The following is a 25,385-nucleotide window of genomic DNA, read 5'->3' as shown; positions in this document are numbered from 1 at the left end:
CACCCGGACCAACCAACCCAACCACCCCGTGGCTCAACACTTCAACTCCCCCTCCCACTCCACCAAGGACATGCAGGTCCTTGGACTCCTCCATCCCCAGACCATAGCAACACGATGGCTGGAGGAAGAGCGACACATCTTCCGCCTATGAACTCTCCAACCACAAGGGATGAACTCAGATTTCTCCAGTTTTCTCATTTCCCCTCCCCCCACCTTGTCTCACTCCCAACCCTTGAACTCAGCACCACCTTCCTAACCTGCAATCTTCTTCCGGACCTCTCCACCCCCACCCCGGCCTATCACCCTCACCTTAACCTCCTTCCACCTATTGCATTTCCAACACCCCTCCCCCAAGTCCCTCCTCCCTATCTTTTATCTTAGTGTGAAAGTTTCAGCCAAGTGCACAGTTTTACACAGCAGAGGAATATCAACAGGAAATATCTTGATATTCAATACTTAACCCAGATGAGTTCCATATTGTTTTTGAGATAAATTGTCAGATAGGAATAGAAGATTAATTGCAGTCATTGAGTTTCTGTGATTTGTTACTTCAGCTGGAGAACAAAATAAACATTTGCTGATCTATTCATTTGTATATCAGTACACCCAATACGTTATCTAACTGATTACAAGCACTATTTAGTCTTGTTTCTTAACCTTTTCTTGATAAATCCTGCTATTTTTCATCATGATACAATTGAAAACTAGAAAAGGTTTCATATCAGCTGGCATAAAATTCTCTCTCAAGAACCTGGTTCCCAAATGCTTTAGTCATTATTGAGGGGCACATATTTTTACTTCAAAACAAAAGGAACATTTTCCAACAGGAAATCAACTCTTTCATTCTTATGGACATGTATTCTGGGACAAAATCTACATTGTTCACGTGTTCAAGAAATACCTTGGCATGATGTAGGTCAACTCCATACATGGACAGCTTTTTGGCATTCTCCAAGAAATGCATCTCTGCTTCAGCTGGTGTCATACCCCTAAAATGTAGAAGCAGAAACAAGATTTTCACTCCATCCTCATCTCAACTTGAATATTTGGAAAGCTTTCAAAACTCCACTTCAAAACAAGCAAGCTAAATCCTCCCAAACATTGCCGTCTAAACTAACCAACGAACTGTCTGTGACTTTCTCTGAAGTAATCAGTTGAAATATTTTGTGAAGGATATAAAGACTCATGCACAAAATGATTTTTTACAAAAGGAAATGTCAGTTTTGTTATTAAGCTATTCCTAACTGAGAGAATACTCTGCACCCAGAAGACCAAGCATGTGAGTTGCATGTTTTGAAATACAAATATATTATGGATTACCTGGCAACATACTGTCAGCAAAAAAAATCAGTCTCTGCTTAACCCAACTACGATACTGCATAGCAGAAAACGATGGACCTATCATATAGCTGTGGTGTAATTAGTGCAGTATACGTTGCATGCTTCCAGTTTAGGGAGAGAAGCATAAAGTTTCTTAATTGAGAATTATTAAAGAGTGAAATGAATTTCAAAAGAAAAATATACAAACAAGAAACAGTGACATTTAATCATTTTTGTACATTGCAAAAGCAAATTTTAAAAAGCCATGCAGTGGAGTTCCTAAAGTTATAAGTACTAAGTTTCTGTTTTTCTTGGTATACGTGTTAATGACAGAAAGTGGTATCATTTCAAAAGTTGCCAGATGACACTCAACTTGAAAGTGCTGTTCAAAGTATCTACTGACACTAACCAATGATAAATTCTGACTACACATGCTCACTACTGATTTATTCTTTTTAAATGCACATGTGCACGCACAATATAAAACGGATTTTAAAAATGGAAAAACTGTTGATATATTTCAGTCTTTTTTATTCACCTATAAAATTCTTTTTTTTATATATGTTTTAAGGGTTTGCTAGGATTTTAATTATGCTTTATTTCAATTTCTTTCAGAAATTTAGCTGCTACCACGCACGCAAAGAAAGCCTAAACATTGCGTGAACTGAAGTGGTTGATACCATGGGGATAGAATGAAACCATCCTAGTGAAGGTCAGCTCAGAATGCAGCAGAATGGTAAGACTTTGCATATACTTATTTACATGAAGAGTGACATATAGCAGGTATACAGATTATAATGGTCAGTGCAGATGTTGGCTTTAGCATTGCCAACTTAGCTGAAGGAAGTTGCAATTCATTAAATGAAGTATTTTTGGAGAAGATAATGTGCATCAGAAGTGTGTTCATGGAATTAGAATAGATCAAATGTCATTAGCACACTCATGAAGTTAATAACACGCCTACGAAAGACAGACAGTATATAAGTGAAGAAGAGAAAGTGGTCAGGTATAGGTCTTTTTGAGAAAGATCTGGCATTTTTGGGGGAGTATTGGCTGTGATTTGTTCGACAGGCTTGAAAGCAATTATGGACAGTCCAACAAAGATGGAACATAGAGGAGATGGTGTTTGAGAATGGTTGACTATGCCAAATGATGCAAAAAAGTCTAAGAGCACAGGGATGATAGCACACTGCGAACACACTCTCAAATGATGCCATTTATGAGTTTAGTCGGAGCTTTCTCAGGGTTATGACACAGGCAACAGCAAGCCTGGAAGCATCAGAGGGGAAGGATTTCAGAAGAGGTGAGCAGAGAGCTGGGAGAATATTAATGAGGAAGGGGAAGTTAAAAGATGATTCGTTATTTGCGAGAAATGGATAGCTCAAAACTTGATTTTTTTTTCCCCAGCAATGTGGTTGACTCTTATCTACCCTCGGGGCAACTTGTGATGACAATAAATACTGGACATGCCAATGATGCCCACATCCTGCGAATGAAACTTTTTAAAAAAAGGTAACGATGACAGTTTGCACAGCAGACAAAACAGCATATGAGCAAAGGCAAGTGTATAAAAAGAGGCATTTAACCTGATGACATGAAAGTTAATAATGTGTCATCGTTCTTTTCACGCAGACTTAAGGAAGTCTAAGTCAAATTTCCATTGCTGATTAGAGATCAAATGCTGCTGAAAGCTAAAATTTCAAAGTTACAATTTAATTTTCAGTTCCTGAGCAGTTAGAAATGTTCAGTATTACCTGATTTAGCTAATATAATAAACATCATCAACAGCCAAGTTGCTCGAAGTCAATCCAGAAATGTTGAGGCATTTAAGTTTGGGGATTTGTGAATAAATTAACACCTGAATTAAGGGAAACAGGCCATCCAGCCCTTCATGCCTGCTCCACCATTCAGTAAGATCATGGCTGATCTATTTGTGTTCCAAATGTGACAGTCCCATCTACCCTGATAATCTTAGATTGCCCTATCTATCTCTGCCAGCTCCACTGCCTTCCAAGATGAAATGTTTCAAGGTTGCATAACCTTTAGAGAAATACATTTGTCTTGATCTCTGTCTAAAAGGTTGACCTCTAAGTTTAAAATCAGCACCCACAAACTCTGGACTCAACCAAAAGAGGAAACATCATTTTGACATGCACTGTGTCAAGGCTATTCATGATTTTATAAACTTCAATCAAATCACCCTTCACTATTCTTATTGCCCACGAAAACAAGCAGAGGCTGTCCAATCTTTCCTCATAATTCACAGATCAAAATAAAAGCAACAGTTCAACACAAACACCAAATCTGACAGTTGGAGACACACACAATGCACGTACTTGTGGCTTTTGTGCAGTTCTATCACTTTTTCTTCCAGTTCCTTAGTTTCATTTGGAGCAAAGCGAAACTCACTGATGTAATCAGTGCCATATTCATCTGGGTCGTAGTCCCCAAGTTCTGCCTGAACAGTGTAAGAACCAAGCAATACATGCGTGGCAAAAGAACATGGCAATCGTCCAGAAACAATATCGTCACGCAGCTGCAGACACAGGTAATACCTACATTGAGAAAAAGAACACATCGAAACTTGAGACCTATCAAAACCATGGCACTTTTCATAAAATTTAACTCTTGAAAGCATTCACAGGGTTAAGAAGTTTTTTTTTTTTTAAAATCACCACTCGTAAACTTGAAAACTCATTCCTAGCCTAAGCTGCACTTAACCAAACCATATTCAAAATGCAACCAATAATCGCTATAGTCTAGACAAAAATAAATAAGTGATGTGCAAGATTTGATTTAAATACTTGTCATGGCCTGAAATTAATTCAGACACACTTTTGGGCGGCACGGTGGCTCAGTGGTTAGCACTGTCGCTTCACAGCACCAGAGACCCGGGTTCGATTCCAGCCTCGGGTGACTGTCTGTGTGGAGTTTGCACATTCTCCCCGTCTGCGTGGGTTTCCTCCGGGTGCTCTGGTTTCCACCCACAATCCAAAGATGTGCAGGTCAGGTGAACTAGCCATGCTAAATTGCCCATAGTGCTAGGTGCATTAGTCAGAGTGGAATGGGTGTGGGTGGGTAACTCTTCGGAGGATTGGCGTGGACTTGTTGGGCCGAAGGGCCTGTTTCCACACTGTAGAGAATCTAATCTAATCAACTGACATAACACACACAGAATAAAAGAAAAGTCAGGGGAATCCCATTCTGACATTTTTTTTTTGAAGGAGTAAATTGAAAGCTAAAGAAGTTCTAACTCTGTGACCACTTTCTAGTGCCTGAAATATATCACATTACTCAATAAAGTCGCGCTGTGAATAATAAAATCCAAATGGTGAGCACTGAAACATCACATCAGACAACCCAAGAAACTATTTCTAAGTAGTGGCTTTCAAAAGGCTAGCTGACATGGCTTTTTTTGAGAATATTTTTGTTTCAAAATCACGTTTGGAAGATAAATTTTCTTATACTTGACAATAAGGCTAGAGAGTTGAGAGTGTGGTCCTGGAAAAGCACAGCAGGTCAGGCAACATCCAAACAGCAAGAGAATCAATGTTTTGGGGATAAGCCCTTCATCAGGAATTCCTCCTTAGTAATTTGTTAAAAATCACACAATACTAGGTCATAGCCCAACAGGTTTAATTGGAAGCACTAGCTTTCGGAGCGCCCTGATGAAGGAGCAGCGCTCCTAAAGCTAATGCTTCCAATTAAACCTATTGGACTATAACCTGGTGTTGTGTGATTTTTAACTTTGTACACTGCAGTCCAACACCGGCATCTCCAAACCATCCTTAGTAATTATTTGACTTCAGTCATGGTATTGCAAACTGATGCCAAAATCATAGAACATAGAAAAATACAGCACAGAACAGGCCCTTCGGCCCTCGATGTTGCGACGACCTGTGAACTAATCTAAGCCCACCCCCATACACTATCCCACCATCATCCATATGCTTATCCAAGGACTGTTTAAATATCCCTAATGTGGCTGAGTTAATTACATTGGCAAGCAGGGTATTCCACGCCCTTACCACTCTGAGTGAAGAACCTGCCTCTAATGTCCGTCTTAAATCTATCACCCTTCAATTTGCAGCTATGCCCCTCCCCCCCACAAGCAGATGTCATAACTCACTGTCCACCCTATCTAATCCTCCGATCATGTTGTATGACTATTAAATCACCTCTTAGCCTTCTTCTCTTCAATGAGAGCAGACCCAAGTCCCTCAGCCTTTCCTAATAAAGAACTTCACTTCAGATCAGACAACATCCTAGTAAATTGCCTCTCCAACTTTTCCAATGCATCCACATCCTTCGGATGTGGCTCCGGAACTCAATCCCTCTACCAATAAAACCTAACACACCATATATCTTCTTAACAGCACTATCAACCTGAGTGGTAACTTTCAGGGATCTATGTACATGGACACCAAGATCCCACTGCACATCCATACTACCAAGAATCTTTCTATTGATCCAGTATTCTGCGTTTCTGTTATTCTTCCCAAAGTGAATTATCTCATATTTAGCTGCATTGAACTCCATTTGCCATTCTTCAGTCCAGTTCTGCAGTTTACCCAAGTCTCCCTACAACCTGCAACATTCTTCCACACTGTCCACCACTCCACCGACTTTAGTATCATCTAGAAACTTACTAATCCATCCACTTATGCCTGTGTCCAAGACGTTTTATAAAAATGACAAACAGCAGTGGTCCCAAAACAGATCCTGGTGGCACACCACTAGTAACCGGACTCCAGGCTGAATATTTTCCATCAACCACCACTCGTTGACTTCTTACAGAAAGCCAGTTTCTAATCCAAACTGCTAAACCACCTTCAATCCCATGTTTCTGCATTTTCTCCAGTAGCCTACCATGTGGAACCTTATCAAAGGCTTTACTGAAGTCCATGTACACCACGTCAACTGCCCTATCCTCATCCACATGCTTGGTCACCTTCACAAAAACTCAATGAGGTTCCTGAGACACGATCTGCCCTTGACGAAACCATGTTGACTATTTCCAATTGAATTGTTACCTGCTCGATGTTCACAAATTCTACCTCTTATAATCCTTTCCAACAAGGGACGTAAGCCTCACTAGTCCATAATTACCTGGGTCATCTCTACTGCCCTTCTTGAACAAGGGCACAACATTTGCAATCCTCCAGGCCTCTGGTACTAAACCTGTAGACAATGATGACTCAAAGATCAAGGCCAAAGGCTTGGCCATATCCTTCCTAGCTTTCCAGAGAATTCTCAGAAAAATCCCATCCAGCCAGTGGACTTATCCACTTTCACACCTTCTAGAATTGATAACATAATCTCAAACCTTTCAAGTCTAATAGCCCATATCTCAGTCTTCTCCTCTACAATATTCTCCTTTTCCTCAGTGAAAACAGATTAGAAATATTCATTTAGCATCTCTCTGATCTCCACAGAGTCCACACACAACTTCTCACTTCTGTTTTTGACTGATCCTATTCCTACCCTTGTCATCCTTTTATTCCTTACATGTCTATAGAAAGCTTTGGGGTTCTCCATTATTCTACTAAAGGGCTGCTCATGTCCCCTCCTTGCTCTTTTAACTCGGTCTTTAAATCCTTCTTAGCTACTCTGTAACTCTCCATTGCCTCATCTGAACCATCTCGCCTCAATGTCACATAAGCCTCCATCTTCTCCTTGACAAGAGATACAATTCCTTCAGTAAACTGTGGTTCCCTTACCTTATCACTTCTTCCTTGCCTGACCAGGATATACCTATCAAAGACATGTAATAGCTGTTCCTTAAACCAGCTCCACATTTCGAATGTCTCCATCCTCTGCACTTTGCTGCCCCATTCTATGCCTCTTAAGTTTTGCTTAATCACATTATAATTGCCCTTCCCCCAACTATAACTCTTGCCCTGTGGCATATACCTATCCCTTTCTATCGCTAAACTAAATGCAACCGAATTATAGTTTACACTTTGGATTCATTCCAGCCTATCATCAGGCACATCAATGAATTTTAATGGAATGTTAAAAGCAAAACAGTAAAATTAGGAGACTTTCTTTACGTTAGTGTAGAGTAGGAAAAGCATAAATAAAGGAGAAGAATTGCTGATGTGTACCCATCTCATCAAGGAACGAAAATCAAAATAATAAATGCAGAAAGTGCTCAAAGAACTCAGCTGGCCAGACAAGATCTGTGGAAAAAGAAACAGAATTAACATTGATTCCAATATGATTCTTCAGAATTGAAGAGAAATGATGAACAGTTTTAGTAGATCATCTTGCTAATGGGCACCATGTAGTTCTGTGCACAAAAAATTTAAAGAAATGCTAATAAAAAAAAATTAAAGTACTCAATGTAGAAAGAGGTAATTTAATAATTAAAGGCAAAATCTAGCTCAGGTATGTTAAAAAATGCAACTGCAGGGTAAAGCAGTAACAAACAAATGAGGTCATTAAGGAAGACAACTCCCATTAACACTGGATTTTTTTTTTAGGAAAAAAGATTGCTCATCTTAAGTAAATGTACCCAGGATGCCACAGGATATAAAAGTTAATAAACTAGAGAAAGTTGGCTTATGATAACTGTCAGAAGATTCAGTGCAGAACCAACAAGGTAACACATATGTGAGGGAAGTTAAAGTCCTCTCTCCAGCCTAAGCTATTCAATTCACTAGAACAATGGGTTTAAGTGGAAGCACTAGCTTTTGGAGCACTGCTCCTTCATCATGTGAAGGAGCAGTGCTCCGAAAGCTAGTGTGCTTCCAATTAAACCCGTTGGACTATAACCTGGTGTTGTGCGATTTTTAACTTTATACACCCCAGTCCAACACCAGCATCTCCAAATCTAGAACAATGGTGCCAGTACAGTTCAGGTGAAACACATCCCACTGAAACGACTGCTTTCTAATCCAGTACTTTGTGCCATCAACTGAAACAATTCCACTCACACCAATCCTAAAGCTATCCATTTAATACCTTGACCTTATTTATCCTGTGCCATTTTCCCCAGAGTTTGGGTAGTGATCTGAGTTTGGCATCAAGGAGCTCTGGCAAAACTGCAATCAATGGGAACTCCCCCACTGGTTCGGAGTCAGGCCTGTCGCAAAAGAATCTCTTTGCAGGAGCTCCTCAGAGCCAGACCCAGACCCAACCACCTTCAGTTGCTTCATCAATGACCGCCTCTCCCTCGTAAGGTCAGCAGTGAGAATATTCACTGAGTGCGTAATGTTCAGCACCAGTTTTGACTTTTCAAACACTGAACAATTCATATCCAAGTGCTGCAGGATCTCGATAAGATCCAAGTTTGGGCTCAAAAATGGAAAGCAACATTTGCACCACACAAGTGGCAGGTAATGACCATCTCCAACAACAGAGAGTCTAACCATTGCCCCTGGACATTCCATGACATTACTATCACATGATTCCCCACATCATCAACATCCTGGGGTTACAATGGACTAGAAACTGAACTGGATGCATCATATAAATATTTTGGTTACAAGAGCAGGTCAGAGGCTAGCAATCCTGCAGTGAGCCACACACCAGACTCCCCAAAGCTTGTTCACCATCTACAAGGCACAAGTCTGAAGTGTGATGGAATACCCCCACTTATTTGGATCACTACAGCTTTAACAACACTCAAACTTGACACCATCCATGATTAAGCAGCTTGCTTTGATTGGCATCACATCTACAAACATTCATTCCCACCTCCCATGACACTCAGCAGCAGCAGTGTGTATCAGTGAGGATGCACTGCAGAAATTCACAAAGACTCTTTAGATTGTACCTTCCAAACCCACAATCACTACTTCCAGAAGGTCAAGGGCAACAGATATATTGCAAGACTACAGCTACAAACATTTGTTCTGACCATCCTGATGTAGAAATACATCTCCATTCTTTAATTGCCATTGGGCCAAAATCATGGAATGCGCTCCCTAACGGCATTGTGATTCTACCTAAACCAAACTGACAGTAATGATTCAAGATGTCATCTTACTGCTGCCTTCTCCAGGGCAACCAAGGATGGGCAATAAATGCTGGGCAGCCAATAATGCCCATATGCCATGAACAAAAAAACAAAAAGGCGCAGCCATTTTACCCTGGGGTAGATTTTGTAATTACCTGAACCATACAGCATGCACTTCACACACGGGGTCTTTGCAGGAACGTAAAGACCTGATATTCCCTATCCTGTAGCTCAGGAGAAGACAGTTCAATTACACTGCTATTGTAGTAGCCCAGCTGAATTCAACATGCACTTGGAGTTAACCTGAAGTCTTCCTTATGTATGATTCAGTTAATCCCTGAATAAATCCACTGATGTATTGAGGTGAGCCATATGAGCTGATGGTTTTTTTTCTAATATGATACAGGTTCTTACTGCAATCAGTTTTCCTAATAATTAGCTTTCTAAAGTAGAATTTCGGAAATCAGCAGTGCCATGGATAAAAACCAAGAGAATAATTTTATCCATTCAGATCCTTGGGACCAACACAACTATAAAATAAATTCAGAATATTTATTTAAAAGCTGACAACCTTGCATTTTGAACCTGAAATGATGCCCCAATTTTTAAGAGATATATTAGGTCAAGTTTTCTCCTTCTGATCTCATGAGTCTCTGCTCATTACAGTGAAAGGTCTGCAGCTGATAAATACAAAGGTAGAGAATCCTGACCATGTACTTTTGTCGATTTTTTAATATAAGCTGGGCTTAAACACGGTAACTACCACATCCTTATCCTCTAATTAGACACTATGAGAATAATGCAAACTCTTTCAGCACTTTTCGCTTATCCAAAGCTGCTTACATCAGCACAATGTCGAGGCGACAGGAGTGGAAGGTAATGGCATAGAATGAATAATCTGTATTCGCTGACAACACTGTGGAATTCAACTGCAATGCAGTGAAATGACAACATTTTTCAAAGGCTGGGAGTTGCACAGTCATGTTCACTCATTTCTGCGGGAAAAACCCTTGCAAGAATTAACACCCACCCATAAATATAAATCAAGTGCCAAGGAGCTTTGGTTGTCTATTAAAAGGAAAATTGTGTTATTACTGAAGAATTCTTTTGAAAAGAATCAAATATACAAAAAAACCTCTAAACCTAATGAAGCAGACAGTATGTGACACAAGAACAGACCATATTGGAAGCACACTGTCAGGCAGCAAGGGAGAGTACTAGTAATTTAATTATTCAGGTATGGGCTACAGGACAGAGACTTTGGGGATGCCATCAAAGAAGCCTTCGCAAATTGCTCAAGTCCATTTTACACATGATACATAATGCAGTATTGGACTTTAGTGGTGGAAGTAGTACATGCTTGGGGTGGACTGTCAATTGTTTGCAGCTTTGAGTGCTGAAGTTGCACTCATCCAGGCAAATAAAGAATGTCCCATCTTCTTCTTGACATGGAAAGACTTTGAGAATCAGGAAAGGAACCATTCATCACACAAGACTCAGCCTCAGTCTGCCTCTTGTAGCCATCACACTTATGTGGCTGGTTCAGTGAAACGTCTGGTCAGTGTTCCTCAGATGTTCAAGGCACATGCTGGTAAAACTCCTGAATGACTAAACACATCTGAATGAAATTGTCTTTGGGAAGAATGTTTACAAAAAGAAAATTGACCACAGTATTCGCCACTGTTAAATACTAAAAGAAATAAACAGTCTTTCACTCACCTGGTGATGTCCTCAGAGAGCTGAGCAGGATCTGGAGGGTAAAACTTCACATTGAATGCAAACTGCCACAATCCACCTGTGTAGAACCAAATCATTATTTGAACATCAAACAGGACCCATATTTGAAGTCTAAGTAATCAAAAAGTAATCAAAGACTCATTTTTCAATATAAAACGTCCAGGACTTTGATTAAAAATAAAAATTTAAAAGGAACCTGAGGGGCAACTTTCTGTTTTAACACAGAGGGTGGTTCGCATGTGCAATGAACTTCCTGAGGAAGTGATGAATGCGAATACAGTTACAATGTTTAAGAGACATTTAGATAAGTTCATGAATAGGAAAAGGTTTGGAGAGAAATGGGCCACGCGCAGGCAGGTGGGACCAGTTTAGTTTGGGATTATGGTCAGCATGAACTGGTTGGACCGAAGGGTCTGTTTCCGTGCTGTCTGACCCTATGACACAATCATGAATCCTAACAAGTTAAAAATACGCATTAATTAAATGTCAACTATCCCTCCAGTAAATATGATCATCAATTTAATGGCATTTTCTCCTCTCAATCTTGTGACAGAATTAATCAATCACCTGAACAGTACGCAGGACACCCGACAGGCTCAATTTTCTCTTTATAAGAATTATTCCTGGTCAAGCAATTCATGTGGTATATCACTCACTCAAAATTCTGATCTATTCATCAAGATCTCTGGGTAACGGTGGTACAAAACAACTTCACTGCTTTTAGATTACATTACAAAAAAAAAAGAAAATTATGAATTAATTGCATTTTACTTCTCTCGAGCGTAGAAGTTCTGTATTGGACAAACACTATGATAGCTGGAGCCAAGTATATATAGTTTGTGCTTAGTTCCGATAATGGTTGTGAATACTTCTTGAAGAATATTCCATCAGTTTTGTTTAATTTACATTATTACGAGTGGGAAACTCATATCTGTCACATTGTGTGGCTTAAAATCTAAAATCACAAGGTGACAGTTTCCATTATTTGGCTGAATTAGTGTTAATTTTGAATTTGCTCCTTGAAATGTAAACTGACAATTCAATTGCCCCAGAATGGATTTGGATTTCAGTCGATCTGTGATTGCAACGTAGCGGAAGAAAAAGTTAAAAATCCTGAAGTTCTTACAAAACAATGTTGTCACCCTGTCAGCATGTAGTAGTGGTCAGAAATGAGCGTAATCACTGAACACAGGAACAAGACTAGGCCACTGTGCCTGCTCCGCCATTTAATACAATCACAGCTGACCGAATACATCACACTATCCCTGTAACCTTTCACACCATTAACAATCAATACTCAAAGACTGCGCTTGCCCTCTGCAGTAGGTTCATCACTCTCCAAGTAAAAGAATTTGCTAACTTTGTTCTATTTTTAAATTATATCCCTGGATCTATATTTTTGCAACTGGGGAAACATGTTACCTGTATTTACTATGGCTGTCCCTTTGACTATTTTGTTGATTTCCATGAGATCATTCTCTCATTCTTTGAAGCTCGAAGAGAATAAGGGGCCAATGTGTCCACCTTTATCCCCCCCCACAGGACTCTCTATATATCCCAGGAACAAGTCTGGTGAACCTTTACTGCATTTCTTTTCTGGCAAGAATATCTTTCAAGAGATAGGAGACCAGAATGGCACTCAGTACTTTAGGAGATGTCTAACCAAGCTCCTATTAAAACTGAAGCAAGAGTTCACTACTCCTGTACTCAAATCCTCTTGTGATAAAAGGTCAACATTCCTAATAACTCACTGCACTTGCCTTTCATCTTCAGTGACTTAACAAAAAATTGATATTGCAAATACAGTTGATAAGCATGAGTGACACATGAAAAGGAAACTACAAATGCTGCAAATTAGAAATTAAAATAGTAAAGGTTGTGAACAGAACACATCAGTAAAAATGCATGATTAGGATATAATTTTTTCTAATTTCTTAAAATATCTCTTCAGTTGAAGTCCAATACATGGATTCTCAACTCCATTGAAACAATGTAACTCTGCAGTCTCTCAACCTTACCCAGTTTCTCTACATTCGATTTGGAGCTTTAATATTTTCCTTTACACAGGTCACTCAAAACTGGGAATGTTATTCGAACAGCAACTTACTAAAGACTTGCATCTGGTTAATAATAGCTCTAAGTTATACTCTATGGTCCTAAATTCAAAACTAAGGACAAAAACAGAAATTGCTGGAAAATCTCATCAGGTTTAGCAGCATCTGTGGAAAGAAATCAGAGTTAATGTTTCGAGTCCAGTGACCTGTCCTCAAAACTGTTCTGAAGAAGGGTCACTGGACCTGAAATGCTAACTCTTGATTTCTCTCCACAAATGCTGCTAGACCTGATGAGAGTTTCCAGCAATTTTTGCTTTTGTTTCAGATTTCCACCATCTGCAGTTCTTTCCATTTTTTTGTCTCGTGTTCAAAACTTACTTTCAGAACATTACATACAGCTTTAACACTTAGCTCCTGCATTCCTACTTTTCTAAAAAACACTGCCTTACTGTACTCCTAAGTAAGTCTTTCTAGATTTTTTTTTAAAGTAGTGTAATCTTTTTTTGATTCTCTATTAAACATAAACTGTCACCTCCCAGTTCTCCGCATCTGGCAGTTCCCTTATCTACAAGCCCCTCCATGTTATTCTGAATTTGTTTACAGTTCTACTCACTGTTAACAATGCTGACCACTTTTGTACTATCTGCAAATCTTGATACAGCCCTTATGCATTGGTCAGAATCAATTGGTTTTTCTTGTATAAAAGTGACTTTGAAGTTCACAGTGTGACTTTTGAGACCTCTCAAAGCTAGTAAGGTTGTGTGGATATGCGCCTCAGCACCATCCATGAGCATTACAGGCATGCCAGACACTAATGCCTTTCCTGATAGAGCTATTCCCCAACAGGCACATTGAACACACTGCTACAGAGCCCAGCAAATATGCCTCAAGTCTAAGTATGGACACGTTATTGAGATAGTTGGTTATTTTTATCCATCAATGCTATACGCTCCGAGCATGTAAGCACATGCAGTGTGTGTTTTGTGGCACAGTGATTGTGCCAGCGTTTGGGTTCAAGTTTCATTCACGCTGGAGGTGCATCATTACATATCTGAACAGATTGTTTAAAAATACTTTAGAAATCTATAAATAGTAATTAGGAGCGGTAATTAAGATTGACTTTTCCTAATTGCATAAAGGCCACATTTTGCACATCAGATGATGCCCTTACTTATTAAATTTTTAAGAACAGATTATTAAAATTTTGTTTCAAAATATAAAATAGAATTGCATGAATTGCTATGATCTTGCTGTACTGGCTGAGTTCTTGTAAACGCAATGGTACAGCAGAAATAAAAAGGCACAGTAAGCCAGTGTCAGAATGGCGAATGTGAATGACATGAGGATGAAGGAGGTTGCAACTGTTGAGTTGCATAAATTCTTGAAGAGAAATGCAATGAGCACCAAGATTTTATAACTAACGTGTTGAAGGGCTAGGACCTGACTGATATCAGCAAAGGCCAGACGTAGAGATGAGAAGACTTTTTGCAATTCAAGAAATAGGAGTTTTGAAAGGGTGGGGCATGCTGCAATAAGAACATTGAAAAATAGTCAAGCCTGGGGTGATGGGCATTGATTACAATTCCAGTTGAGTGTGTGGTGCTGGAAAAGCATAGCAGGTCAAGCAGCATCTGAGGAACAGGAAAAATCGACATTTCGGGCAATAGCCCTTTATCAGGAATGAGGTTTGTGGGCTGAGAGAGAAATGGGAGTCGGGTGGGGTTGGCGGGGGGAAGGTGGCTGAGAAAGCAATAGATAGATGAAGGTGAGGAAGAAAGTAGAGAGAGAGGGGTGGAGTGGATAGATGGGAAAGGTGATGGAAAGGTTAGGAGGGTGGTGCAGATTTGGAGGCTTGGGACTAGGATGTATGTGGATTTCAACAGTTTCCTCATTTCCCCTTCCCCATATTATCCGATTCCCAAGCCTCCAACTTGGCGCCCCCACTCCTGGCCTGTCCATCACCTTTCCAACCTATCCGCTCCACCCCCCTCCCCAACCTATCACCCTCCCCCCCCTCCCATTTATCTATCTGTCAGCCCCCCAGCCCACAAGCCTCATTCATGAAGGGCTTATGCCAGAAGTGTCGATTCTTCTCCTCCTCGGATGCTGCCTGACCTGTGCTTTTCAAGCACCACACTCTCAACTTTGATCTCCAGCATCTGCAGTCCTCAATTTCTCCTAGTTAATTACAATTCCAGCAGTACGTTGCAAAGGTGAGATTATGTGCTGCTGATAAAGTGGAAACAGCAATCCCTAGTGATGAATCAGACACGGAGATTAAATTGAGTCTTAATCTTGATGAAAATAATTCTATTGAACAAGAATTTAGAGCTACAGCTACGAATTTGCAAAACCAAAACAGGGATAACAGTGAAAACAAAAAGAAACTGCATGAAGTCTCTCAATAGGACCAGGGTGAGTCAGGCTTCTTGTTTGATATCACTGCCACATTACTTCCTGAAAATTCACCATGTATTAAAAATAAAGACTTACGTTTAAAAAAAAAAATCTTGTTTTTTAAGTACGAGATTTATATACATTTTCATTTTCCAGGCCTTCACATGCTCTTCCTTTACCTAATTATTTGCAGACTCATCTATGCAAGACTTGTGTGGGTGTATTACTTGCTGATTACTATTGTAATTTACCATTCCACCCAATCCTGCTTCAGCAGTTGCCCCAAAGAACTGGCCTTCAGATTAAATGACAATCATATTTTCAATGCGTGGGCAGAAGAACACGATTCAGTAGTTCTTTAAAATGCAAAGAAAATGTCCAGGCATTTTACCTTCATTATTGTAAAACAGCGTCGGAACAAATGAATTAACCGGGAGAAAAATGAAGTCAGCAAAATATGACATCACTTGAGCACTGCTTTATTGTTGAAAGTGGCAAAAAAATGTGAACAGAAATAATATTTTGGTAAAAGATTAACAGCAAGCTATTTCAAAGTTATCTTTCAAACATCATTCCATAGAAGCTTCCTTCCAAATCATCAATTAAAGGTACTTACTTCGGATTTGCTTCTTAATCTCCTTGGCTGGGTCCAACCAGTTCTGAAATATAGCATTTTATATGTTTAATACTTCAAATATGGTATGGAATGCATTCAAAACTAATCAGTTTAAGGCAGGATGGTAAACTGCTTTACTTCAAACATGTTATCCAAAATTAAGTTGCAATTAGCAAAAGCAATGCTTCATCCTTTAAAATTATAGAGTCACAGGGATGTACAGCATGGAAACAGACCCTTCGGTCCAACCCGTCCATGCCGACCAGATATCCCAACCCAATCTAGTCCCACCTGCCAGCACCTGGCCCATATCCCTCCAAACCCTTCCTATTCATATACCCATCCAAATGCCTTTCCAGTTCAGCCTCTCCCTATAGCTCAAATCCTCCAACCCTGGCAATATTCTTGTAAATATTTTCTGAACCCTTTCAAGTTTCACAACATCTTTCCAATAGGAAGGAGACCAGAATTGCACACAATATTCCAATGACCTCAGAACCCCTGTACTCAATACTCTGACCGATAAAGGAAAGCATACCAAACACCTTCTTCACTATCCTATCTATCTGCAACTCCACTTTCAAGGAACTATGAACCTGCACTCCAAGGTATCCTTGTTCAGCAACACTCCCTAGGACCTTACCATTAATTGTATAAGTCCTGCTAAGATTTGCTTTCCCAAAATGCAGCACCTCGCATTTATCTGAATTAAACTCCATCTGCCATTCCTCGGCCCATTGGCCCATCTGATCAAGATCACGTTGTCATCTGAGGTAACCTTCGCTGTTCACTACACCTCCAATTTTGGCGTCATCTGCAAACTTACGAACTGTACCTTTTATGCTCACATCCAAATCAAGATAAATTATGGAAGACAAATGTGACTAACAAGACTAAGTGACCTAATCAGGTAAGTAAACATTGGAAGATTTATATACCATCAAGTAATGTCTAATGGAAAGGGGTAAGTTTTGAAAGCAGCTAGATTTGAAATTGTGACAAATGGAAATCCTCAGCTTTAATCAAAATTCAAAGCATTTGGAGTTGAAATGGAGACACTTAATTGTCTGAGAATTGTAATTGCAAAAATAAATCACAGAGCTCACCATTATGCAGTAAATCAGATCACAACCCCTGGCATCCACACATGAACTATTTATTAAACAAGGAAATCAAGATATTGCTGACTGAATTGTTACATACTTCCAGAAGCTTCACACCAACACTGAACATTTACACACACTTATGCATATTTTATCTATATATATTCCTCAGGTAATGAAGCAGTATTCAGAATATTTGTGCTGATGTTTGGGAAGAAAGTTACATGCCACTTAAGAACCAGGCAATGGTTATCTGTGAAAGAGAATCCAACCATTGACCCTTCACTCTAAAGTATATCATGAGTATTGAATTTTCTGGTTATTAATATCCTAGAGATTACCTTTGACAAGAAATTGAACTGGACTAGCCATGTTACTACTGTTTCTACAACAGATCAAAAACTAGGAATTCTACAGCTAATAACACACCACCTATCTCCCTCATGCATGTCCATCAGCTACAAAGCACAAGCAGTGTGTTAGAATATTCTCCACTTATCTAGATTAGGGCAGCTCCATTAATACTCAAGGAGCTTGATTCCATTCAGGAGAAAGTAGCTCTCTTATTGGCATCCATCTACCACTTTCAATGCTCACTCGCTTGACCACCGATAGCAGCAATCGTGTGTACCAACTACAAGACCCACTGTAGTAATTCACTGTAGTAAATCTTCCAAACCAGTGACTTTTACGATAGAAGGCAGCAAGTGCATGGAAACCGCACCATCTGCAAGTTCTCCTCCAGACACACAACATCCTGACTTGGAAATATATCAACATTCCCTGGATGTCATTGTGTCAAAATCCTGCAACTCCTTCCCTAACAGCACTGTGGGTATCCTTACAACTCAAGGACTGCCATGGTTCAGGAAGGCAATCTGGCACCATTTTCACAAGGGCAATTATTGATGATCAATAAATGCCGGCCTAGTCAGCGATACCCAAATTCTATAACAAATAGAACAAAATAAAGGATGTGAACGTGCAGTACCTACCCATTACATACCCATTTACCGCATCAGAAAAGGTTAGCACCCATTCAAGTTTAAGTGACTGTGTTACATATCCAATAAGTTTCAGTTACCACAATGCAACCCGTGACATTAAGCATTTAAATATAAAATAGTGTGGAATCTCATTCCTTAAGATTTGAATTGATAGCTGATTTTTATTTTAAGGTTAAAACTTGTATTCTTCTTTTCTTTGTCTCTTACCGTGCTTTATTCTACCTTCATTCTCTCTTTATTTCACATTCTGTATGCCCTTTGGTATTATACTAAATATTCATCCATAGATTTCACATGGCTCAATAAGGTTTTTTCAAGTGAATCAGTTGAAAAAAAAGTCATGTTGTTTACCCTGTTCACAATAATCTACAGAGGACACTGAGCTACTCTGACCTAATAGCCACAAGTTACAGTGGAGAAGTAATGAATGATAAGTGCCACTTGTTCATTGTTAATCAGGTCATCTGGGGGTAATACTTCTATGTCTCACATGTGAAATTCAAAACAAGGAAAAATCATTTGAGTCTCCCAAAAAGTTGGTCATTCAAAAGCATCACTAGATGTGTGTGTGTGTGTGTGTGTGTGTGTGTGTGTGTGTGTGTGTGAGAGAGACATATGAAAGAGCAGGCTGGGTGAATTGGCTATGCTAAATTGCCCATAGTGTTCAGGGATGCGTAGGTTAGGCGCATTAGTCAGGGGAAATGTAGAGTAATAGGGTCAGGAGAATGGGTCTGGGTGGGATACTCTTCAGAGAATTGGTGTCGACTTGTTCGGCCAAATGGTCTGTTCCCACAGTGTAGGGATTCTTTTAATTCAAAGACTCTGAATACATTTCATTACAATTACAGTGGGACACCACTCACATTAAGCAGATGGCACATCCAAATATATTTGTTTAGAAATTCATACTGACACTTTATTTGGTGCATTTTGCAATATTCTGGCAACTAGAATAATTGCACCCTTTTTTCCCCCCCAATAAAAGGGAAAGGGCTCTCGTACAATTTTGTTTGGAAAATTTGGGTCATGAACTACTTTGGAGTTACAGATGAAAGATCTTCCTCTGAGCATCAACAGCTGCATTATCAGAGGATAATAACTTTTTCCCCTGATTCTGAAAAAGATATTAGGACATTCCGGATGTTCAAACTACACCTTTGGGCAAACAACTGAGGTTTGAGGCAGCAACTTAAATGGTGTACAGACCTTGAAAATACTGATCCCAGCAAGTATTGGTAGTACATTTCTAGTGAACGTTCGCCTTTTGAACAATTTTAACCTGTATATTGAAACTTTTAATAGCATTTATGCTAATACTTGATCAATATTGCATTTCAGTGGTGATAACTTTTCCTTTAAGGCAAAAATTCATTTGTGAGTAAAATCAATTAACAAAATCAGTGCACAAAGCTACAAATTAAATTTCAATATTGCTCCAGGAAAGAAAAGTCATCCTTTGTTATAAAGAGATAGTAAATAATCCAACATTTAACTTTCTAAACTTGCCTTTTGATTTTCAGAATCCCGAAATGTCAAGCCAAAGTAATCTTTCTCCAGAAGATTGAGCTGTCCACAGACTTTGTCAAAGAGCACCTGTCCTTTTGCACGTTTCTGCCAAAAACAGAGATTTTTAATATAAAAACAAAGCTGACCAGCAAGAAAATCAAACATCTCAACATTAATTCTATTTCATAGCAACTTGATTGCAACAATAGGAAAAGAGAACCTTGTTTTTTTTCTAAATCTTCAAATGACTTCCACAAATATACAAGAGGCTACTCATTTCGAAAGGAAACCACATACTGAACCACAATCAGTCTACCTTGGGTATAACTCTTTTTAACATTCGTTCATGGAATGTGGGCATCACTGGCAAGGCCAGCATTTTATTGCCCATCCCTAATTGTTCAGAGGGCAGTTAAAAGTCTACAACATTGCTGTATATCTGGAGTCAAATCTAGGCCAGACCAGGTAAGGATGACGGGTCAAGATTAGAGTGGTGCTGGAAAAGCACAGCAGGTCAGGCAGCATCCAAGGAGCAGGAAAATAGCTTTCTTCCCTAAAAAATGAGTGAATCCCTTTCCTTTCCCATTTGCCCCTTGGTAAATTTAACCAAATTAATTTACAGCATTTGTATGCACTCATTTATGACTTAAATTAGTTTTTTTACACTCATCCCTAATGTACCAACTAACTGCGACATTTACTCGACAATCTACCAACTTGAGGCAATAATTTTACATGAAACTAGAATGAAGAATATGTCATCTGCTAACTCCAGCAGGAAACTCCAGTACACCTGCCTTTGTCATGATAACTAAGTTGGGCTTTTGGTCTGGAAATCATTTGTTAATGAGAGTGGAGCAACAGCATTGGATATTGGAGCAGTGGAATATGGTCCAAAGAGTAATAAAACACAGGTATGATTTTCCTGTACATTCAATCTGTGCCTTTCCTACTTCGTAATTTGTGCAGGGCTTAATACAGGCTGAGGGAAGGAGCAAGCATTACCTAGTTTTCTTCTTAGAAGACAGTAAGGTCAGAGGGAACGTCACCTCCAAGATCACTTTTGTACACATCTAAACAGCAAATTCAGAATGCCCTGCTCAAAGTCTCATGTACATTGCTGTTTTAAGCAACTGGCAGTTATTTAGAACATGTAACCAAATGCTAAAAGGTTAAATATTCTTCAGAGTGCAGATACTGGAATTAGTGAATTAACAGCCTGTGTTACGGAGTGCCCAATATTCTTTTCCACTGAAATCAACATAACATATATTATAGGTTAACGACTACCTCTTGTACATTGGTTGATGCTGGTCTACAGCAACAGAATGCCTATAAGATTACAAAATTCCCATAATAAATTTTCTGAACTAATTTCAATAACAGCCAGGAATGATAGCCCTGACTTTAATGACAGAAATGAAATATACATTTTGAACATAGCAATCTTACAAAAAAAAAATCAACAGCTCAGTTTTCAAATTCACCCAATTACTCTTCAGCTGTTTGCAGCTTTTTCATGTCTGAATAGACCTGCTACATTTAAATGATTGCACCATATGGGTCAGAAACTTCCTGTTGAAACTGAACCACCAACACACCTTCAGCTTGATACAATTAGAATCATTAATGCACCTGTTAGTTAACTGAATTCATAGAGTCATACAACATGGAAACAGACTCTTTGTCCAATTCATCCACACCAACCATACATCCCAATCTGACGTGGCCCCATTTGCCAGTATTTGGCCCAGATCCTTTTAAAACCCTTCTTATCTATGTACACACCCAGATGCCTTTTAAATGTTGTAATTGTACCAGCTTCCTCCAGTTCCTCTGGCAGCTCTCTCCATACATGCACCACGCTCTGCGTAAAAAAGTTGCCCCTTGGGTCCCTGTTAAATCTTTTCCCTCTCACCTTAAACCTATGCCCTCTAGATTTGAACTCCCCCACCTCGGGTAAAAGAACCTCATGATTCACCCTTTCCATGCACAAAACCAAAACAAGCTATGCTCCTTGCTAAGAAATGAAAATGGACAATTGAGCAATTAATGTGAAGGAAGAGTTTAAGAATATTCAAATTATCAATATGGAATCATAAAAAGATTCTCTCAAGTACGGGCTGTTGATTCCAATTGTGACTCTGCAAAAAATTAAAAACTTAGTCCATCTCTCCCAAACTCCAAGTCTCTGTGACCTTTACTTGTTGATTAATTTTCAATGAATAATTCACCAAGCTTCTTAAATTAGATTTGATACAGTTCATAAAATGTCAGCCACAGGTTCATTATATTCATGGTAATTTGGAATGATTGATTTATCTCCAGAACTGTTGCAATTCAGATTCTAAAACTCTCAGATATTGAATATTTCTCACAGAATTCATGCTCAGTTCTCAATGGGAGTCCTGTATCCATATTCAGATTTATTATGCAAAATGCTTTGTTTACATTCCATTAAACACTAGTGGGAGGTGATTGCACAAAAAAAAATCCACAAACAGTTACAATTGACACAAGGACAGTCCTCTGAAATACAGGCATAAAATATTCCAGGCTTAGAGTTCAGAAAACAAATAATCCCATTAAAAGCAATACTGTATCTATCTATCAAGCTAGTACTTAAAAGATTTTCAAATCATGAACCCAAACAGCATTAGAAGTAGTTATCAAATTACAAACGAAAACAGATGTACCGTTTTTCATCCGTATGGTAATTGCTACAATACTCATCACTGATTTAAGATAAGAACTCAGGGAAGAGCATATGCTTCCAGCTTAAACAATGCTTTCCATAGTTTTCCGCAAACTGACACAAGACAGAAACTTCATAATATCCATGAGATGACAACAACGTCTGCAAGGGCATTATTGTCAATCTCAATTTGCCCTTGCAAAGCTAGTGGAAGTTATATTCTTGAACCACTGCAGTCCATCTGGAATGGGGACATCCACATTACTTTGGGAGGGAGTTCCAGAATTTCACCCAGCTTCAGTGAAGGATCACTAATGTAGATGCTCAGGCAAATTGCTGCAAACATTCCTGTGGATGATGCATACTGCTGCCACTGCGCAGGCAGTGGAGGGAGTGAACCTTTAAGATGGCAGGTTGGAAGCTGATCAAGCAGATTGCCTTGATCCAAATGGTATTCAGTTTAATTTTTCTTTAAGTGTCATTATTTCACAGAAGTAGGGGGTGTCACTTGCTAGCGTAACATATGGAGTTACAGTTATCCAGGCTTGAACTTCTGCCTTGTAGATGCTTGGCAAGTTGTGGGGAATCAGGAGACTTGTTACTTGCTTTAGCATTTCTATCCTGCGATTTCCACTTTTAGCCATAGTATGTGTGTGGCTGGTCCAAGTTTCTGATCAATGGTAACCACATGATGCTGATGGTGGGCAATTCAAAGATTGAGATTTCATGCAATGACAAGTGCAAAAGTAGTGGATTCTCCACCCCCAACATGGAAATTTCTCCAAATCTGTCCTGACCACCTGACCACAAAAGCAGGGTAGTTCCAACCTGGCCAATTACCATCTTAAGTGTCCACTCATCCAATTGATGGCAGGTATTGACAGTGCTGTCAAGTAACACTTGCATAGTAATGACCAGCTCACCAACATCAAATCTTGGGGGTGGGGGTTGTGCCTGGGCTCAACTCCAGACCTTGGGCTCTGTTGGGTGCCACTGACCTGAAACTGAACTGGATCAACATACAAATACTGCAACTAGAAAAGCAGGAGCTCTGGAAATTGTTTCGTGACTAGTTCACCTGTTACCCCCTCAAAGCCTGTCAACGGTCAGGAGTGAGATTGCAGACTCTGCACTTGGTTGGATAAGTGCAGCTCCAGCACTCGAGGCTTGACATCACAGCAGTTCATTTGACTTATCCACCACCTTTAACATTCACTCTCTTCACCACCCACACATAGTGGGTGTAGTCCAGCAACTCACCATGACTCCTTTGATAACAGCCTCCAAATCCTATCCTCAACCATTAAGAAGGACATGTGTAACAGATGCATGGGAATGGTATCACCTCTAAAGTTCCCCTCCAGACAATACACCACCGTTTGGAATGATATAACCATTCCTTCATTTTTATTCGAGTCAATATTGTGGAACTGCCTTCCTAACAACATTACAGGTCTTTCTCCCACCCAAGCACTGCAGCAGCTCACTGCCATCTTCCCAAGGGATAGTAGAAATGGATATCAAATGCTTGAATTCCACCAATAAATTAAAGACAGTTGACAGTGAGACCTCAGAATTGTAGTTGTAGTGCAGAAGCTTCATTTGTAATGCAGCTAGTTCCACAGCACATTGTCAGTACTCGTCGTGATGTTGCCATGGTCAGCAGTCTTTGTTGTATCCAGTTACTTCTGCCATTTATTATTACTATATGGCATGACTTGAATTGGCTAAGAATTGGTATCTGGGATGGAGGAGGCTGACTTGGATCATCCACTTGGCACCTCCGGATGAAGCTGGTTTCAACTGCTCCCTTCAACTGTTCTCTTCTTTTGCATATTGTTGTGGTGGCAACAATAGCCCAGCATTGTCACATTAAAGGGATACAGTACAAAAAAGGGTAACAATCAAAGAAGTTGAGCACATTTATGGAATTACCGTGGCTGGTCACTCGTATTCAACACACAATAAATGACCAGCTGTAGAATGAGGAGGAGATTACTGTTCAATATTTTGACCAAATATCAGAGTCTGAAGTTTCCATTGGCATTCTCTACCAGAACGTTAGCTGCATCCATTTGGCAAAAATAATAATTTGCATTTATATTTAGCCTGAACACAAAAACATCCTGTTAAGCAGAGGATTCAAAACGGTTTAACTTCATTTCTTTATTTTTCTAGTTTATAGGAAGGAGGACTTTAATGTTAACCATTACCTTATTTCTTTATTTTTCTACTTATTCTGAGAAGGCAATGCTTAACCTTTGAAACTTTGTTTCTCTTATTACATTATACCTAAGTTTTTTGAACCTAAGTAGGGAACATGGGTGGTGGACATTATACACTTTTTACAGTACTCCTGTATTTCTGTACTTGAATACACGTGACAATAAAATCTAAATCTAATGCATTTGACCAAGATATGTGCATTTGACAAAAATGGATAATAGGACACGGATGTAGTTATCAGGAAGATGAGTATAAGGTTCATCCAAGTACAGGTCATCTGCTCTGCAGCGCATCTTGTTCTAATTTCTTGCAAGTATATGCTGTATAATTATAATGTGATTGGCGAATTGGGGTAACTTTTTCTAAAGCATGAACTTTTAAAGCATACGCTGGCTGTAATACGATTACATCAGCAGCACTTTAAGCACAGTTTCTAATGCACAATTTTTCTATAACACAGGGTTGCACAAGAACTTAACCACCGCGTTATAGAAATACCTGTAGTGTGTTAGGGATGACCCTGGAGGAACAGAGAAATGTAGAAAAGTAGAGAAGTTTAGAAAGTAAAGAATATCTACATAATTTTTCTAAGAGTTCCTGAATCGCCTGCCAAAACTGCAGAGGAAAGTAAAACAACCTGGAAAAATATGTCGGCCCCATTAGTCTCAAAGTATACCCTCTTACCAGTGCACTTTATAGTCCATTAAAAACTACAATGCAAGTAGCACAAATTTTAGCTGAACAGGATGCAAATTTAAACC

General features: G+C 39.4%; 1 protein-coding gene across 22 annotated transcripts in view; it reads right to left on the bottom strand.

The window, feature by feature from the left end:
* LOC122549365 (band 4.1-like protein 3) overlaps window positions 1-25,385 on the bottom strand; it is a 288,912-nt gene that overhangs the window by 73,408 nt on the left and 190,119 nt on the right. For all 22 annotated transcript variants that reach the window (XM_043689068.1, XM_043689063.1, XM_043689072.1 and 19 more), the window contains exons 4-8: window positions 19,704-19,808; window positions 16,088-16,130; window positions 11,003-11,078; window positions 3,657-3,875; window positions 902-989 (exon numbers count right to left, since the gene is read on the bottom strand). In XM_043689068.1, coding sequence (XP_043545003.1) covers window positions 902-989; window positions 3,657-3,875; window positions 11,003-11,078; window positions 16,088-16,130; window positions 19,704-19,808 — 531 coding nt within the window. The remainder of the gene's footprint in view (window positions 1-901; window positions 990-3,656; window positions 3,876-11,002; window positions 11,079-16,087; window positions 16,131-19,703; window positions 19,809-25,385) is intronic.

The sequence above is a fragment of the Chiloscyllium plagiosum genome, chromosome 4, assembly GCF_004010195.1.
Source record: "Chiloscyllium plagiosum isolate BGI_BamShark_2017 chromosome 4, ASM401019v2, whole genome shotgun sequence".
Classification (NCBI taxonomy): domain Eukaryota; kingdom Metazoa; phylum Chordata; class Chondrichthyes; order Orectolobiformes; family Hemiscylliidae; genus Chiloscyllium; species Chiloscyllium plagiosum.
This window is presented reverse-complemented; position numbering and strand designations above follow the sequence as displayed.